This window comes from Pollachius pollachius (genome assembly GCF_949987615.1).
Source record: "Pollachius pollachius genome assembly, chromosome: 3".
Lineage (NCBI taxonomy): Eukaryota > Metazoa > Chordata > Actinopteri > Gadiformes > Gadidae > Pollachius > Pollachius pollachius.
In genome coordinates, this window is record NC_136936.1 from 42,112,184 (window position 1) to 42,130,890 (window position 18,707).

The 18,707-nt window shown below is 43.7% G+C and overlaps 1 protein-coding gene across 1 annotated transcript in view; it reads right to left on the reverse strand.

The window, feature by feature from the left end:
- Positions 1-13,629, reverse strand: part of LOC307073561 (contactin-associated protein-like 5) — a gene marked incomplete at both ends in the record, with an annotated part of 73,318 nt that extends 59,689 nt beyond the window's left edge. Inside the window, one exon of the mRNA XM_079733443.1 lies at positions 13,557-13,629. Within this exon, the coding sequence (XP_079589569.1) occupies positions 13,557-13,629 (73 nt within the window). The remainder of the gene's footprint in view (positions 1-13,556) is intronic.
- Between the last annotated feature and the right edge of the window lie 5,078 nt (positions 13,630-18,707).

The following is an 18,707-nucleotide window of genomic DNA, read 5'->3' on the forward strand; positions in this document are numbered from 1 at the left end:
TAAGTTAACAGTCCCCCAGGCAAATTATTCGGCCAATTAACCTTTAGGAATCAGCTCGTTGCGCTCGGTGTCAGAAGAAAAAAAAGGAAAAGGGAAAAATGAAAGAGAATATGGCTGGAGGTTTTTTTTAATCGATTTGCACACACTGTATGGGAGTAACAGCCGGGGCTAGGACCCCCTGCTGGGGGAAGGGGAGGGAAAGGGCAGGAGATGAGTGGACGCCTGCTGCAAACTGCAGGACATCAGTGGGGGCCTCCCACCCGTTTATCTAATCCCATGCGTGGCCCCTTCCAAACATCAGAGTGCATACAGTACAGAGACGCTGAGCTGCAACACCAGGGCCCTCCCCAAAATCAGGGTTTATATTTCATTCAAGTCGAGAATTTTAAAGTCTAGCGACAGGTTCAAAAGGCGTTAGTTGGAGACTTAAGCTGTGAAGCATGAGTTGTGCTGGTGGAATTATACGATAGCACAGTGTTAATCTTACAGCCGTGACTTAAATACCTAAGGGATGGGGGGGAAATCTGTTCCGACACCTACAGGGTGTTAGATCTCTTCCCTTTAAAGCTCCAGTAACATGTTGTCAGGGCAGTAGGCAAGCCCTTTAAAGCAAACACACACACACAAACACACACAAAAACACACACACACAAACACATTGCTATGGTAAAATGTGAGATGTGCATGCTTGTTTTCCATTAAATACAAGGTTGTTTGTGTGTGTGCGGTTGTGTGTTTGTGCGTGCGTGTGTGCCTGCGTGCGTGTCTATGGGTGTGTGTGTGTGTGTAGTTATTTATGTGGGAAATCCTGAACGACAAACAAAGTATAGTGTAGTTGAATAATAGTTTATAGAGTATATGGTATAAAGTACATAAGTGATTCATACCCAGGGGTAAATGATAGGGAAAATTAGCATACTGAGATATGACATGCAGGAGAATTACATTGAATTGGAATTGTAAAACGATGATTATAAGGCATTAAAAAAAGTGATTTAACTGAGGCGTAGACTGCAGTTACTTTGCACAATTTCCTTTAATCTCTCGTGTGCGACGACATTGCTCCCATAAGATTCTATCTGGTGTTAATCATTCACACACCTAAGAGAAGGTGGTTCATGATTATTAGGCATCATTTCTGTCTTTTGACTTAACGTTTTTAAAGACTATGTACTGAAATAAGGTTAGGATCCACTGGTCCATAAAATGCTAAAATAACTCTGTATCTTTGGTAGGAAAATCTCCAACGCCCAAAAGTCTTGAAAAAGCAAAATCAAAACTGGAAAAGTCTTTGTATAAGGCCAAAACAAAACACAAGATCTCACCAGAGGCCAGTTGGGCCTAGAAGGCCTGAGAGCTGAACCATCCATGCTTTATTTATTGTTCATACCATGTGTAAATGTATGTGCCACATGTTGAAGAGCCACAAGAGTCAAAATATATATCACCTACAATTTGTGAGTATGTGTCAGCAGCCGCATTAGCATGAGACTGCACAGGAGTCTGTCCTAGTACACCAACAGTATATCATACCTGGACCGATTCTGAATGTATCATATAAATCAGCGACAACACAATAACCAGCAGCTAGGGCGACTTAAATAGCCACTCTGTGTTCTCCAAGGCCCCAAGGTCATGTAATGTCTCTCCATAAAGCAGGCACCCATTCAGAAAATGCACCAGCCTTGCATTGCACTGCTTGCTAATAACACAGAACATTTTCCTGATGCACTTTCTGATAGGACTATTCCTGCAACCTAGCCTGTGCATAATAGCTGACGCATAGCTATTAAACATTTTGGATGCAATGAGCTCTGGTGGTCGGGCTACAATGCTTTACGCTTCTTATGAAAGAAAAAAAGTCTTTAAATTCTACTCATACTGATATATTAGGCCCTTTTGGGTCTGCTCAAACATTGATATTTATTTATTCATGTGCATTTGCATATAATTAATTCCTTTGAAGTTCTTTCTTTTGAAACATTTACCTCACTTTCAAAAGCCGTGATGTGTAATTAATAATAGACAGAGAGAGAGACAATAAACACGCCCTTAGATAATCCGGCTCTTTATTTATCTGCTTAGATTTAAAAGATATTAGAAAACATTCTGTAAACCTCTTTTACTGTTTGTACAATAATATCCATCGTTGCTTTATCCTACTTGATAACTTAGCTGCATTGTATGTTCCCAGACTACATCGGAACAAGTGACTGAACTTTTTAGGCACCACCTTGAGACAAGCGGTAGAAAACCACATGGCACACTGCTATTCAATGTTTTTAGTAGTAATATCAGACGTTGATAAAAGGTCTGCAATTCCTTATCCAGCAAAAGTTAATGAAGCAGCATCAATAATGTAGTCCAACAGAACAGTACAGCAGTCATTTGGACAATCCATAGAACACCAACAATGTTGTAGGGTTGATCAACTAATACAAACACATGATTATTAAGGAAAAAGGTCACTTGAGATTTGTACTATGTTTTTATTTTTTTACAAACAGGCGTGGCTCCGGACTCTAATGGTAGAGCATGGATTTTGTGTCAGTTATGCTTTACTAATGAGCACAGACTGACACTGACTCTACACTGACTCTAGAATAAAGTTAATGGATGGCTACTTGCTAGTGGTCAATACAAAATACAAAATACCATTAATACTATCTATAGGAAACATGCCCTACAAAAAGTCCTGGATATTATCTGCAACAACAATCATTTCTATATACACATATATATATATATATATATATATATATATATATATATATAAATATATACATATGGTATACACTCACACACATGTAACCTTGCACGCCCAGAATTCGCACATTCTCAGTTTCACAGTTTCGCCTCTCAGCACCATTGCCTTTATAAACATTGCTTTGAAAAACGTTTCTGCTCCAAATGACAGTTTGCGCTGAGATGGTCGCTCTACTTTGCATCACAAGCAGTTGGTCTCATCTGAAGCCACTTCACTTGCATCGGTTTAGTTTAAGTCTTTTGAAATGCCAATAAGATGCAACAACATACGCACCATTGGCCCAAACACATAGCAACACATGGGGGAAAAAATAAACACAACACACCCAATCCAGCATTGCTGAGATTAGAGCACTTCCAGCACGCAGGAGGAGATTAAGAGGCCAGTGATCTCAGCCTGTCGCTCTCATCTCCCCCTGATCCCGGCCCAACCGGCCCACAGCAAGAGCAGTGGTTTCAGGGCCTGACCTCACCCTCACTCCTCAGTCCACAACTTTCCCCCTGTTAGCCCCCGCAAGACACACCACCTACTGCATGAGGGAGTGCTCCGCTCCGAAACATCTCTCCCCCCACTTCATAATGAAAACTGGCACCGGCTTGATTACAATTATGCCGGCACTCTCTTCATCAGCACTGCTGCGCATTTCTCTCGGGTGCAGGAGAAACGTTTTGTGCGTGATGCCTTCAACCTTCCACTCCTTCAAGAGTTGGTTTTGTAGTACAGCTTGGTGTATGAAGAGCAAAGTATGTATGTCTCTATCAGGTGACTTCAGATTTTCATATGGACTGCAGTTGGATCACCCGCCTGCCAATGAGTTCATACACACGTGCATGCGCACGCACACACACACACACACACACACACACACACACACACACACACACACACACACACACACACACACACACACACACCCAGGTAAGCCTATAGGTAACTCACGATTCTCGGAAGACCCACAAGAGTCCCAGTGAGGTTAAATTGTTGAGCAACCGAACACTGCACACACATACACACATACACACATGCACATGCGCATCTCACACACACATACACACATGCACATGCGCATCTCACACACACACACACACAAACACACCACACACACACACACACACACGCACACACACACACACACACACACACACACACACACACACACACACAATGAAACATAGGCTTGCAAAACGTCATACTAAGTGGAAGTGAAATGTCTGCCAATGAACATTAGACCTCAGCAGGAGGGCGTCTGTCCATACGTGCGTTGGAGTTCTGATCCCGATGCTCTCCTGTTAGTTTTATACAGGCTCTGGTTTCCACTGCACAAGGCTCCGTTTCGTCTGCTTTTCCTCCTTCTTTGTCCTGTCTTTGATGCGGTCGTTGTTTTTGTTTTGTTCCTCCCCACAATCCATTTGTCACATTGTGTTATTGTAATTGATTCAGCAGATTAGGATTTCAGCTTACATTACAAAAGATGTGCTCATGAATATGCACACTGAAATGCATGCGTGCATGAATGAGTGAGTGCGTGAGTGTGTGTGTGTGTATTTGTGCATGTGTGTGTGTTCTTACTTATTTGTGTGGGCATGTGTGTGTGTGTGTGTGTGTGTGTGTGTGTGTGTGTGTGTGTGTGTCCTCAGACGAGCCTCTGTGTAGAAGCGGCCCAAACAGCAGCAATGACTCAGCCATAACAGGCCAGTGCTAGCCTGCTGTAATTATCATCTCTGACAGTCAACAGCACTTAAAGCTCCTGCCACTGCCTCAATGTACACCTTCACTGTATCCTGCCTTATGTAACCTGGATCCACAGGTACCATATAGACATTTATAGCCTTCCATTTATAGTTTCACTGGTAGATGCAGCAATACGAATCAGCAATACGAGTGCCGCACATCATTGATGAAATACACTTTGAATATTCTCCAAAAAAGAGCGTTAGGGTTAAGGTTAGAGAAGAACGTGTCAGAGCAGTCTTCAAATAATGGATGACAGACAACTGAAGTGTTGCTGTCATTTCCGGGTAGCATCCAAATCTCGTCTGCTTCATGTCAAAGAGTTAAGCAAGAGAAGTAAAAGCAACAAGTGATAAAACAACCATATCCGAGGTGGTAACATGCAGCCTCATGTCACAGGCAAAACTTTCTGAAACAAACCTAGTCCCAAGGAAAGAAGTTCAATTGAGGGCTGCAGGAGAAATAACGTCATATTCGCCAAATCATCTGCCATTCATACGTTTTTTTCTACAAGACTATAAAAATACCCTCTAGGGGTTTGGCACACTTAATGCCCTTGGGAGTCTTCACAGAAAAATAAAAATAACCCTGCAAATGTCACCCAAAAAAATAAGAAACACGCACAGCGTCGGTTTGGAATTGAACCCAAACTTTTCAGCACTCGCAGGAAGTTCAGATACTACTCTCTTCCCAGGACACCTTCGCTACAGTCTCCGTTAATGAAGCAAATCCGGAAATAGTGAAGGGCACGCCGGCTGCAGGCGGCCATGTGAGCTGAATCTATAATGGAAACCCAGTCAGCAATGGCTCCATAAATCGCAGGAATAAACCCTAAAAACTCCCAAACATTAAACTGCTGGAGGATTTGGGCTGGGCCCTCGGCGTTCCCTATTTCATGTAACGTAAGACAAATTGCATGAAAGGAACATGCAGACGAACAGGGTGTTTTATACAGGCCTAATCAGCTGGAGCACGATGGCCATATAAGACCTACTAAAAACTGCACTCGCCCTCCTCTTGTTAACAGTGTGCTAAAAAGACGTTGGTTGGAGAGATAAAGAAATAGAGAGAGGGATGGATGGATAGTAGACAGACAGACAGAACGACAGAGAGACAGACAGACAGAACGACAGACAGACAGACAGACAGACAGACCGACTGACAGACAGACAGACATACAGAGAGAGAGAGAGACACACAGACAGACAGACACAGAGAGAAAGAGACACAGATGGACAGACAGAGAGAGAGAGAGAGAGAGAGAGAGAGAAAGAGAGAGAGAGAGAGACAGACGGACAGACAGAGAAATAGATAGAAAGTTCACTTGCATGGAGCCAATTTCACATTTTCTAAAAAAAAATCTCTGAAAACGGAGAGAAAAGCTGATTTTAGTGAAAAATCTGCCACAAAAAAGATTTCCCAGCAAGATAAAGGTCCATTCAGTATGATGATTGACACTCCAATGCCAGAGCATAGTCACCCTATATGTATGGCTCCTAATTATTTCCACCTATTCTTCATTATCAATCAAACCAGTCTATAGCTCTATGCGATGATTCATATGAGAATTCTGAATAATGAAGTAATCTCCCTTTCTACAGCATTTGCTGTCACAGATGTTCAGGGAAGTATAGGTTTAAGATTATTAATATATTATCACCACCTGTGAACGGAAAATATATATAAAGATTAGTTTGTAAAGTTTGATGTATTTTTATTACATCGATTGTAGATGATGCAGGCAGCTTGGAAGTTTTGAAAAATATTACCAGTGAAAAAAATGCATCAGGATCATGGAGGCACATTAAGTACTGGTCAAAGTGGCAGGCCAAAATCATCGCCCAGTCAGTTCAATGACCCTGGCCCGCCAAAATGGTTCACCGCATGTTCTGTCATTACCTGGCCAAAAATGGTGTTAATGTCCCCTAAAAGGGCCACAAACTGCAATATAAAAGCCCTGTAATGTTGTAAGGGGCAGAAAGCAAATGTGTTGATGGACGCCTGCGTGTTGTGAGAGCAACAACCCCTGAAGTTTAGCGCCGTACCTCCATGTTTGTGATTCTCTGCGAATACACCAGCCTAAAATCCATATGTGTTTTCTCGTTAGAAATTTATATAGCATTAATATTCACCACGCCGCTGATCAAAGTGAATTTAGATTGCGAGGACTCTGAAGGTCTTTGGCCGACTGCTCTGTCCACCCAGATAAATGTTTAAGCTCTAATGTCTAGTATTGGCTGTAACACCCGTGTCTGGCTACACTTCATGCGCCAAATGCTTGGCTAATATCGCAGGGTATAAGAGGTTTTGCTCATGTCGACAAACCTGACTGAGAATGAGTTGAGCATTACTGGGGTTTGGGTAACTTTCAATTGGCCTCGTTGATTTTAAACGTCCTCATTTAAAAAATGTTCTCTGTAACAGCAGTTTACAAAAAATACAGTACAAATATTGGTAGCCTGTTCGAGTGGAACAAAGACCTTGTGATATGTGTGTCTGCAGAAGTCCCAGATGATGGGACTCTGGATGCCTTCAACCACGATACCACAATGTCGGCTGTTCATATTGGTAGTAATGGGGACTATTGTTTACCTCAGGCCTTCATATTTGATCCAGCATTGTTATTGAAAACCGTTTTGCGAGAAGAATACATGAGCTGAATACAGAAATACCAAATACCAAATAAAGAACAACTCATGACACAATCATAAGGGTGACATGAGACGTGCCGGTTCTACTTTAACTCCCATTTTTACTACAACACAACAAGCCTAAGTGGCGTCTGAGGACCCAATAAACTCATAAAAATGCTGACACTTATTGCAGCTGACATTTAAAACCGAGCTTGCAAATTGCAAGCTCTAAATGGGGTTCTGCCACACAGCAGGAAGTATTCTTTGTTGTGATTGAGCTCACACCGTATGTGTGTGGGCCTTTATAAATTCCTCATATGATCATAGTTTGACCTTTTTCAGCGTGTTTGTTCCCCATTGACAGAGGAAATAGCTGTTTAGCGCTCAGAAGATAAAAAAAACTCAGTTAACACGAAACAACAAACATGTAAGATGCCGGAAAGTCGTGTCCTGTTTCTCCACGGATGTGATAAGATGGGGATTGGATAACTTAGGCGAGGAATCATCTGACATGCGTTGCTATACGGTAATCAAGTTCTTAGGTTACGCGAACTCTACAGCAAGGCTTGGGTCTCTGATTGAATAAAAGGCTGAAAGAATAAAGACCAAGATCGTATCCATCCTGTGTTAGAGCAACCAAAACTACACGGTAAAAGCAACAAGACAGACAAAGTGGTTTTAATATAGATCCACAACTTTTCCAAAGCAGAAGAGAGTGGTCCAAGAATAATAATGGCACTATTATAAGGCGGATACACATTTGCTATAGTGTAAATACCTTTTACACACAAAAAAACAAAGAACAATTTTATGTTCATGAACGCTTATTGTTCATAAAATAAGTGTGCCTTTTCGGCGATTAATATGTATGCTTGCATATTTTTTAATGCAGCGAAAAATCTAATGACATTTTCTTCGTGATTTGTGGCTCTTAAATATTCAGCTTAGCTCCAGGAAATACGTCAAAACATTGGTCTGTTTTCTGCTTGCTAACAATAGATACTACGGTAAAAGGACACTTCAGGTATATGACGAGTCGTTCACACGTTTCATTCTGTTAGACTTCATGCTGCTGCTATTTCTGTCATGACCGACCACGCTACCTTTGACAAGGAAACCATTGAAAAAGAATCCTGTGCGTGTGTGTGTGTGTGCGGGTGCCATTGTGTGCCCATGCGGCTGCCTGTGCAAATGCGTTAGTGTTTGTGAAGGTTCAAGAATGTGAGAGTGTGTGTGCACTGAGGTCCCAGGCGAGGATCTATCCAAAACAGTTGTATTTGTACAGGGATTAGACAAAGCACATTTTGGTCTCAAAGGCCAAAAGCTTTATATTCTCACTGCCAACACATATCACTGCCCTGTCCTTAGCTTTCCTGCCAACGCAAACATTTTGATGCCCCCAGAGTGCTGCTGGGGAGTATCCTAATCTACATTATCTCTTTGCTCCGGGGCGCAGTGTGTGTGTGTGTGTGTGTGGGGGGGGGGAGATGCAGGGGAGTGGTGGGGGGAAGAGGTGGGGGGGTTCATGCAGACCTCGCAATGATCCAGCCAACGATAAGCCTTTTATCACAATGTCCTCTCCAGCATTCAAAAGCCTATTTTCGTGTGTGACTGATAAGGAGTGCCATTGTAATTAATAAATACCTGCAGTGTTTCCCCCTCTCTCTCTCTTTCTCCCTTTCACTCCCTCTCGCTGTCTCTCACTGCTTCTCAGTCCCTCGCTCTCTCTCACTCTCAATCAATGCTTGTCTCTCTGTCTCTCCACATATCTACCCCTTCTTCCCTCTGCCTCTCACTCTCAATCACTGCCTCTCTCTATGTCTCTCTCTCTCTCTCTCTCTCTCTCTCTCTCCCTCCTGCTCTCAAAATAAATCGCGGTGACATTTTGTCCTCTTCGCCCGCACCCTCCCCTCTCCTTTGGCTTAATTGATCTCATCAGTCTTGGAGGGTCGTGAGAGGCAGGCGGAGGCAAACGACTGTTACTTTCACACGAGCCAAATTCCAAAGTTCTCCCTTAAACTTACTTCATTTATCTCCTGGGTTGAATCCATCAGTCTGCGGTCTGAATTACTCCTGTGGAAGCACTCCCGATCTATATTGGCGTGGGGGCAAATAGAAACGTGGTCACCCGACCATTGTCTTCCGTTCACCCTCCCAAGGTCAGCGGCGCCCTCCGCTCCCCACTGCCCATAAGGGAACCCTCGCAATCTGCCACACGTCTGATCCTCTCCCTCAAAGCGGCCATTTACCTTTTATAGTATTTGGAAAGGACTGCTCGCTTTGTGTTCCTGACGGGACGTTTTGATGTGCACGTTTGTGTGTGTGCGTTCATTTGTGCACGTGTGTGTGTATGTGTGTCTGTCTTAGTGTGTGTGTGTGTGTGAGTGTGTGTGTGTAGGTGCATGTGCATGTCAATGATAACGTGTATTGCCAGTCATGTGTTTTCTTTCGATCACATATCGACGCCCCACACTGTGTTTGTTTAGAGTCTCCTTTGACCTTGCGTAGGTTCCACCCTCCCTCCCGGAACAGACGAGGATCTGGAGCAACATGCGCGGGCCGGGCCCGAGGGAGTCCTGTGTCACGGGCGGAGCCGTCTCGGTAAGCGTTTGTAATGAAGCCCCCCTGCTGTCTTCCGCCTACGGCAAAACCTTTGAAATTAATTTGCTCCGTACGCGGAAGGGCGTCTCCGTTTGAAACGCATCCAGTGCTTGACCTCATCAAAAAAAAGAAGTTGAAGTAAAGACTTTATCACACTAATGCTGTGGTCAGGGGGCCCCGGGCCCCTGCGGAGTAGCATCGGCCCGTACTCGGAAGGAATACAGAATGAGGCGGGCTTTCTCTCTGGGAGCCGCCTGCTGAGTCTGCGGGCGACATGAGTCCGGGCACCCGAAGATCCGAGATGCATAGGTACCTGACTTTGATTTACTTTGAGATCAGGGGCGTGACACTGGTCCTAGCACATGATCTAGTGCCGCATTCAAAGTACGAGGATACGATAAATAATCCCGTCGCTAAAACTACTTAAACACGGTCTGAAAAAACAAAAAGCCTTTCCCTTTTTGATTTTTTAAGGTTGCGCCCCCGGTGAAGATCTTCACAGCTACCAGAATCCTCTCCCCTCGACCGAGGCTGCCGAGGTATTGAGTGGGCAAACTTTGTACATTCTGTTCACAACACCATTGATTTATCACCTCACCAGGATCTAGTGGCTGAGTAAATGTTTATGCCAGTGGTGAGCATAGATCGACACCAGACTTGAGACTCTTTCAAAGTGGTGGAGCCGGTTGTCCATGGGGAAATGAAAAGACGCGATTCTAGAGTCACACCCAAGGTTTATATCTAGAGAGATCAATCGAAGGTTTCGAATATCACGCCGGAGAAAAAAGAACATTGAATCTTTTAATTGTGTAGATTAGCCAAACAAACCGTTTGAACCCTTGTATTAAACCACTCAATAATCGTCTATATCATGGATCATTGGGAATAACAACATTTCGTATTGATCCTCATCAGTATTCATAATATACTTACATTTGTCCTGCAAGTAGATAACACCAATCATTATTCCAGCATTAAAGCAGCAAAACAAGCTTATTTTGAGGGAAAGGCCAATCGCCCAAACCGAATCACAGAGGGTGAAAAAAAGGTCCTTCTTTCTTTTTTTTGGGGTGGACAAGGACACTCTTAGCGGAGAGGATGTGGCTGCCATTATCTCTGTCACCTGACACACGGGGGGGGGGGGGAACACACAAAGCAGCCATGACAGATGCCACACTAGCTTCTTTAGTTTCCCGATGGTAAATATGAGAGCCAGTCTTTGGCCGTGTCCTCTAGGAATATCTCGCCATTTCATCTCAGAGGAGAATGTCAATTCAGATCACTGGATACATTGACATGCAGCCAAATGGAATGACTGATTGCATCCTTTGATCGGGTCTCGTCTCGCAGTAAAAGCGGGCCACCGATATGGCGACCGCGGGGAGTAATGCGACTGGATTAGTTAGATTTATGCTGTGTACCCATAGCCCCGTACTTTCAATGTGTCATGGGTATCTTTGTCTCGCACGTATTTACTGATGGTCAGGGCTGCCAAACAAACCCCGTGCTTCAAGCTACTCCCAGACACCGTGTGTGAGTCACAAAACAAAGAGCCTGGAATGTCTTACAATCTCACACATTGGTGGATAGAAGATTTCACAAGATATGAATATCGTTTTTGTTGCACGGCCTATGAAGTTGTTTTTAATGCCAAGAAATTTCTTTATTTTTCAATTAACACCGGGGGGGGGGGGGAGCGAGGGCTTTAATTCTATGCATGGAATGATAATTCAAGTGCTTTCGCGGTACACGATACACGCAATGTATCATCCCACTGATGCTTCTTACCGTATCGAGAGAGGAGAGGAACGAACAAAGAGGAATGAGATCCTCAGACCGCTTATGGCTCACAGCATACCTCCACATAACCTCCACATTTACAGAAAGACGTCACGGCATCTGTCAGCGCAGTTATGCACCCTGGGACATTAATATTGATAGGCGTGAAGAGGTCAGGAAATAAAAATATATAACAAAGAGACAAAAGCTGTCAGGGAAACTGTACCATTGAGAGAGCTAACGGATATCAAAGGGGATATCTGTTTTTCTTTGAAGTATTGCCAAATAATCATGAAAATATGACTGGGAAAAAAGAACAATAAATTGTACATTTCTTTGTATTTCTTATCCTCAGTGGCGTGGCATCCATTGTTGTCCATTCACAGGTTAGCCCGTTGTGGTTGATTAAGTCAACATAATGAATCCATGGTACTGATTCCCATAATTTCCTTTCTTAGAACATGTGTTTTAAGCAACATGGGGCTAGAAGACTTGTGTAGTCCTTTCTCTACCCTCACACACCTGACCATCAATTAGTTAAATGTCAGTCCCTTTCATTGAAATGTTTACTTGTGTTGAATGAAATGTTTGTTTTTGTAGACAACAATGTCATTGCCATGAAAATTAAGTGTCTCTGGTTAACTACTACTACTAGTTGCCACTGTCCGTGACATAGGCGAACTAGACACAAATATTAGTCACTGTTTGCTATTTACACAGTTCATGAGAGACAGGGATAAATCCAGTAATATCGGTATAATGTTTGAGTATCATTTCACTTCTGTAAAGGCAACGTTTGTGACGAAGAACCACCATAAAGGAACAGTAATGGCAACATCATCTGCAACACAGCTCTGGTCACTTCAGGCCAACACATGCTCTGACTACCCATTTGTGAGCAGCGCTAAATATGGCTGCGCTGTCCATAGAGTGTTTGAATTCAGAGGGAGTGATTGTATACTACGACTGTGATCTAAACTGTAAGAATAGCACACACACTCACACAAACACCCACACACTCTCCAACACACGCACACACACACACACACACACACACACACACACACACACACACACACACACACACACACACACACACACACACACACACACACACACACACACACACACACAGTGACTCACTGTGCTACCCTGGTGCGGCTGTCGTCCAAGCCCACTGCAGGCGGACGCAAAACAATTACTGTGTTGTCCAAATGGGGGATATTTGAATGCCACCACCCAAATTACAACGTTGGACGCCAGAGCAATAACTGACACCGTTGTTGAAATTACACACAGCTGAAGAGAGGCTATTACCTAAAAAGTTGACATAAAATGTGCAGTGAAACACATCAGATGCATCACAGAATTCCCTGCTACATAATTTGTTTGGGCTGTTTTTCAATACGTTTCAACTGCAAAGACATTGCATTACTTAGAAGAACTGATGTGTTTTTCGTCGATAAATAGCAACCACCAGTGCCAGCTGCACGCACACGCGCGCGCACACACACACACACACACACACACACGAGCACTATAATGCCAACAGTACTTTTACACTCAAAACACTAAACATGTGTGTGCTAAGCCCTATCCGTACGCCAACTTCACTGACATGCCGTGTGAATTCGCATGGCCCTTTCTCGTCCATTCACTACGCACTGCGCGTTTTATCTGATGTAGGCGAGCCTGAGCGAATCATCTGTTTGCAACTAAATGTGATCTGGTGTTTTACTCCGAAATTAGGCAGTAGGATGCTGAGGTATTACCCTGAAAAATATACATAACTGATATGTGTTTGCATTGTGGTCTCATTTCTTTGTTGGGTGATCATCTCCTGAGCACTGGCAGCATATAACCACATATAGCTGAATTAAATGTAGGCTAATACAATAATTTCAGTTTGCAAATATCAATTCAACAAAAAAAAATTTGCACATGCAATCATGCAGGTCAACGAAGTTGGCCGTGGAAACCATACAGAGTTACAACAAAATAGAGCTCAGGGGATAAATGGAAAAAAAATGAACTATATTACTCACAATGACTGGCCGATAGAGCAGCCCTGTAGACGCCGAGGACGAGGAGGCAGATCGCGATAGAAAGAGATGACATGTCCACCCTGCTCGCCACTGACGAGATCCCGGTCGCGATAGATCCTTAAGAGTCTATACTCTTGTGGATTTGGGGAAAATAAAAAAAAAACGAGTTTTCCCTCCAGCGCCGCCGTGTTATTCCACCTGGCTCGACCACACTCACCTCGACACGAGTATCGAGCGCAAACACTGGCAGCATGCACTCGGTGTAGGCTCTCTCCTTCGCCTCTCCTTCTCGGTCCCTCTTCCTCCCACTTTCACTCTATGTCGCTCTCTCTTTCACTCTCTCCCTCTACGTCTCCCTCCCTCTCTCTCTCTGTTTATCCGACTCTCTCTACCAATCTTACCCTTCACCTCGCTCTCTACAGTTCTCTCTCTTCTTCTCATTCACACATTTCGAATGGAAATTGCAAATCGCCTGTCACATTCACAACAGCTGCGGAGTTTTTATTCTCCCAGCGCCGCTGGATAAGCGTACTCTCCGAGCGCTCTAGTGTCGATATTTCAGCACCGTGACAGCGGACAGCACCGCGGTCCGTTCTTACTACACCCGTACGTTCTAGCTGGCGTTGGGCTTTCTCGAATATTTAAGCCCCCCTAAACAAACTTATTTTGCCAATTTCTTTCCATTTGTCATGTCAGGGTACAGGGTACTAAATTCTAACATATTTGAAAGTTAGTCACTGCATAAAGGTGATTTTCTAATTTCCAGCCTCCTTGAAGTGTGTGTGTGTGTGTGTGTCTGTGTGTGTGTGTGTGTGTGTGTTAGTGTGTGTGCGTGTGTGTGTCTGTGTATGTGTGTGTGTGTGTGTGTGTTCGTGTGTGTGTGTGTGTGCAGGTGTGTGTACATAGTGTGTGTTTGTGTGTGTGTCTGTGTGTTATGTGCATCTAAGAGTGTGTCTCTGTGTGTGCAGGTGTGTGTGTGTGTATGTGTGTGTGTGTGAGAGAGAGACAGAGAGTGATTAGGTATGTGTACATAGGCGTGTGTGTCTGTTTGTGTGAGTATACGTGAGCTTATGTTAAGGTGTGTATATGTGTGTGCCTGCATGTGTGTAAGTGTGTGTGTGTGTGTATCCTAGTTTGTTTATGTTTTGCCTACTGCAAATAGTCAACGAGATGTACACAGATCAGTATGTGCAACTTCTTGACGTACATTCACATGCATGTCTAACAACACCATCTCCCGCTGCACCTGCCGAGTCAATGCCTCACAGAAGAGAACGTATTGATTCAGTTTTCACTGTCCTAGATGGATTGTACTGCTGCCTACATTAAACAGGAGATTGCCTCAAGGTCTACTACAACAAAAAGGGGGCAGAAGGAGATAACCCAGTAATGGAAAGTAAATAAACATTTACTTTCCATTACGAAGGTCATGCTCGCCCAAATTCAAAGCATGAATCGCTTTAATCCCAATCTCAATTCCCATATCCCCAAACCACCGTATAGCATGCACTTTGACTGACAACAGTTTGTATATGTGTTTTTCAATTTGGAATTGTATTGATTTTTTGATGAGTTTTTTTTTGATTGAGAATCATCACCTGCATAACCCCCTCGTCCCCTTCATCTACCCTGCAGCCTGGCACTTCAATCAGTCAGCCAGGTGATTCCCTAATAGCATGGCTATATGTGGCGCTCATCCAACACCTCTACGACCATACGGGACATCATATAATCCTTGGTTGCTGTCAGGTGTCAGGCCATAAAGTGCTGTTAAATCATGGCACCGTGTTTGACACCTATTTCACGGACAGGCCTTATTGAGACGAGTGTGCCGTAGTTGAAAAGGCTTGATGCAAATGGGTATTTTGATAAATGAAATACCATTAAAACAACTGCTAATGCTACGACTACTACAGCTGCGACAACATCTTATGCTTACTGGCTGCTGATACTACTTCTTCTATTAAGACTACTACTGCTACTTATACTGACTGGTTTCTACTCCTACTACTACTACTACTACTGCCAACAATAGGCTACTACTACTACTACTACTACTACTACGACAACTACGACCACTGTGCACAAATACGGCACTAATATGAACACTAATACTAACATGAAAAATAAGCAGAGACTAATGTGGAAAATAATGACACATACTAACATATGTCGTTCTCTTAATGAGGTCATTGTGAAGTGACCAACTGCAAGCATTGCACTCAATTATTCATGAAAAATAATCATTTTATTTATTTTTTTATGCATCCAGGATGGGATACTTTTCAGGCCTCACAGAACAAACCGATGACCGGTGGCAGCGATAAACAAACAAACAGCTCAACTTGACACAACAAGAAAAACAACACCGGAGGCGCGAGCCATCCAATCAGATGTCTTGGCGACGAGTGTGATATCATTTCATCGAGCTCGTCGTCGCCGTCGTCGGTGGCAACAACAGTCTCATATTAATAAAGTCGTTTGTCATTCCGGGGCCCTCTCTGTTTTGGAAGTGCAGGCTCCATCTGCCCACGTGTAGGTGGTGATGTCTCTGTACCTGGTGGGAACATCTGCTCCCCCACCTGTCCTTTGGGGGGGGGGGGGGGGGTTCGTCGGAGGGTGATGGAGGCTTTTCTTCTTTTTTTTCCAAACACCAAACACCGTCCATAAGCTGAGTATATGGAGAGCCAAGTGGAGTGTTAGCCAGGCGTCCACGCAGGGCACAAAGTGCACTCATACAACTTCAAAGGGTTCTGCTACAGGGGCCGTACTGTATTACTGGGGGCTGAACGGGCTCAGGGGGCCGCATGTGGCACAGATCATGGCTGGAGCTCAATGATTATGTTAGCTTGTATTGTATTGTACGTTTTTTGTGTATTCTTGGATGACAAAAGCAAATGAGCATCTAAGAAGGTTTTGAGTTTGATAACATTAGAAAATGACTTGACCCCTTGTGGGAACATGAAATCAACTCAAAGCGAATATTGAACAACGTTTTGAGATTATTTGTTTATAAATAGGAGAGGGAACAACTGACTTGCGTTTGAATGACAACATACTTAATACGTGTAATGTTAAACTTCAGTAATGGCTTCACTTGATGAAATCTGCAGATAATGAAAATAAAGACAGAAAAAAAATATTGAATTTTGTATGAGCGGAAAGATAAAGAGAAAAATTGCAGATAAAACAGAAATGAAACTGCTGAAATATTACTCTGTATCAATAATTGAGCATTTGTTGTTGTTTGATAATGGATTTTCCTCATGTTTCTAGGCAAGACTCTTCTCCAATCCTCTCAGTGGTGGATTATTTTACACCTAGAGACTATGTTTCTATTTAAGACATAGCCACATAAGTTGAATTTCTGAAAAAACAACAACTATTGATTATTCAATGCCAGACCCCCTGCCACACACCATACAGACAGACGGCCCCACACACAGACAGACCCACACACACTGACACAGACTTAAACAACCAAACTGACACACACACACACACATACACACACACGTGCCACACACATGGACACACATGGACACACATGGACACACACACACACACACACACACACATACACACACACACACACACACACACACACACACACACACACGCACACACACAAACACACACACACACCAATAAACACACCAGGTGAAACATGCTGTGCACACAGTTTAAAACACAAAACGGGCATGGCAGCAGCTCCTCGGTGGAATAGGCAATGAAGTCATTTCATTTGTCAATTATACTTTTAACGGATGTATCAGTGAAGCCAGGAGAGACGGTAAACATGGTTTGATCACACCGGTGTTGTCCATTTCGTAGCCATCCCCAAACCCCTGGGCTATGCATTTAAATCAAACGTCCACAACAAAACGTGAGAACAGGAGTTATGCTATTGTCGACATCGAATCTCTCAGGGCGTTGCGGTGCCATCGATTGATTCCCTGTCCAGAATTAGGACCCCATCCTTTTATTCTGAGAGACTACGAAATGGACAACTCAGAATATAAAACACACCCTGCTCGAGTACATTGCATAATAAACAGGAGTGATGGAAAAGAGAAAAAAAAAAACTCTTTCCATCATATCTGGCTGTGTTTTGGGGCTGCCGGCGGATCAGCAGATCCGTTATCCGTACCAGCGCCCGGGTTTCTTTTCTTTTTTCTTCTTGCAGATGGGCCCCATTACTCCCCATTTGATGCCATAACTCCCGGGCGAAAGCACCAGGCTAAACGCAGCCACTGTGGAACACTTCACTGTGAGAAAGACGGGAGACATTGCTGAGAGTATCACTTTTCCCTCCCATGATGGATGACCCCTGTGACGCTTTACTTCTTTCTTTTTTTTTGTTGGTCAAAGTAAAAAAATAAATATATAAACGTATGAAATAAAATATAGACGCCATCGCCCCCTCAGCACGGTGTTCCCTTTGAGCTCCCCGGGTCTGGCCCTCTGTTTCCCCAAGTCATTATACAGAGTGCTGTTGCGGGTTGTGTTCCACACAGGGATCGGGGAATTAGGAGTGCTCTCTCGCGCACCTTGAAGCTTCCGCCGTTTTTTCCCTTTCTTGTTCACTTCTGACGTTTTTTTATTTTGCTTCTCTTTTTTTCACAGCACCTTGCCATACCTTCCATCTCAATTATATGTCTTACCGGCCGCGATCCATAATATCGGTACGAGGGAGAGATCTGAGACGACAAGCCTGGGCGAGTAAGAAAAATAAATATTGAAAGAGAGAGAGGCTTCTACTAGCTCTGCCCACGCCAAAGAAAGGAGAAAGTAGAAACCCGAGAAAACAACCTTTCCTTTCTATGTCTTTAGATGTATTTGCACTGATATGAAAGCAATATGACCAGATCTGCGCTCCAATAGTGCTTTGACACAAGGGTGCACAGAGGAGGAGGAGTGTGGGAGTGTGTGTGTGCTGTAAGGGGGGGGGCGGTGATTGCCATTTAATCATGTCTCTATTAGCCTTTTTCATATTAGCTTGGGCCCCCTCTTCTTTTTGTTCAAAGTAATACCTTTACAAAGGGAATAAGCTAAGCTAGCGCTGGAGGTGGGTGTGGAGTTTCCATGGAGCTTGCTTTTCGTCTGCCTAGCCTGCACAGCACGCTACGACCGAGGATCCTACGCCACTGA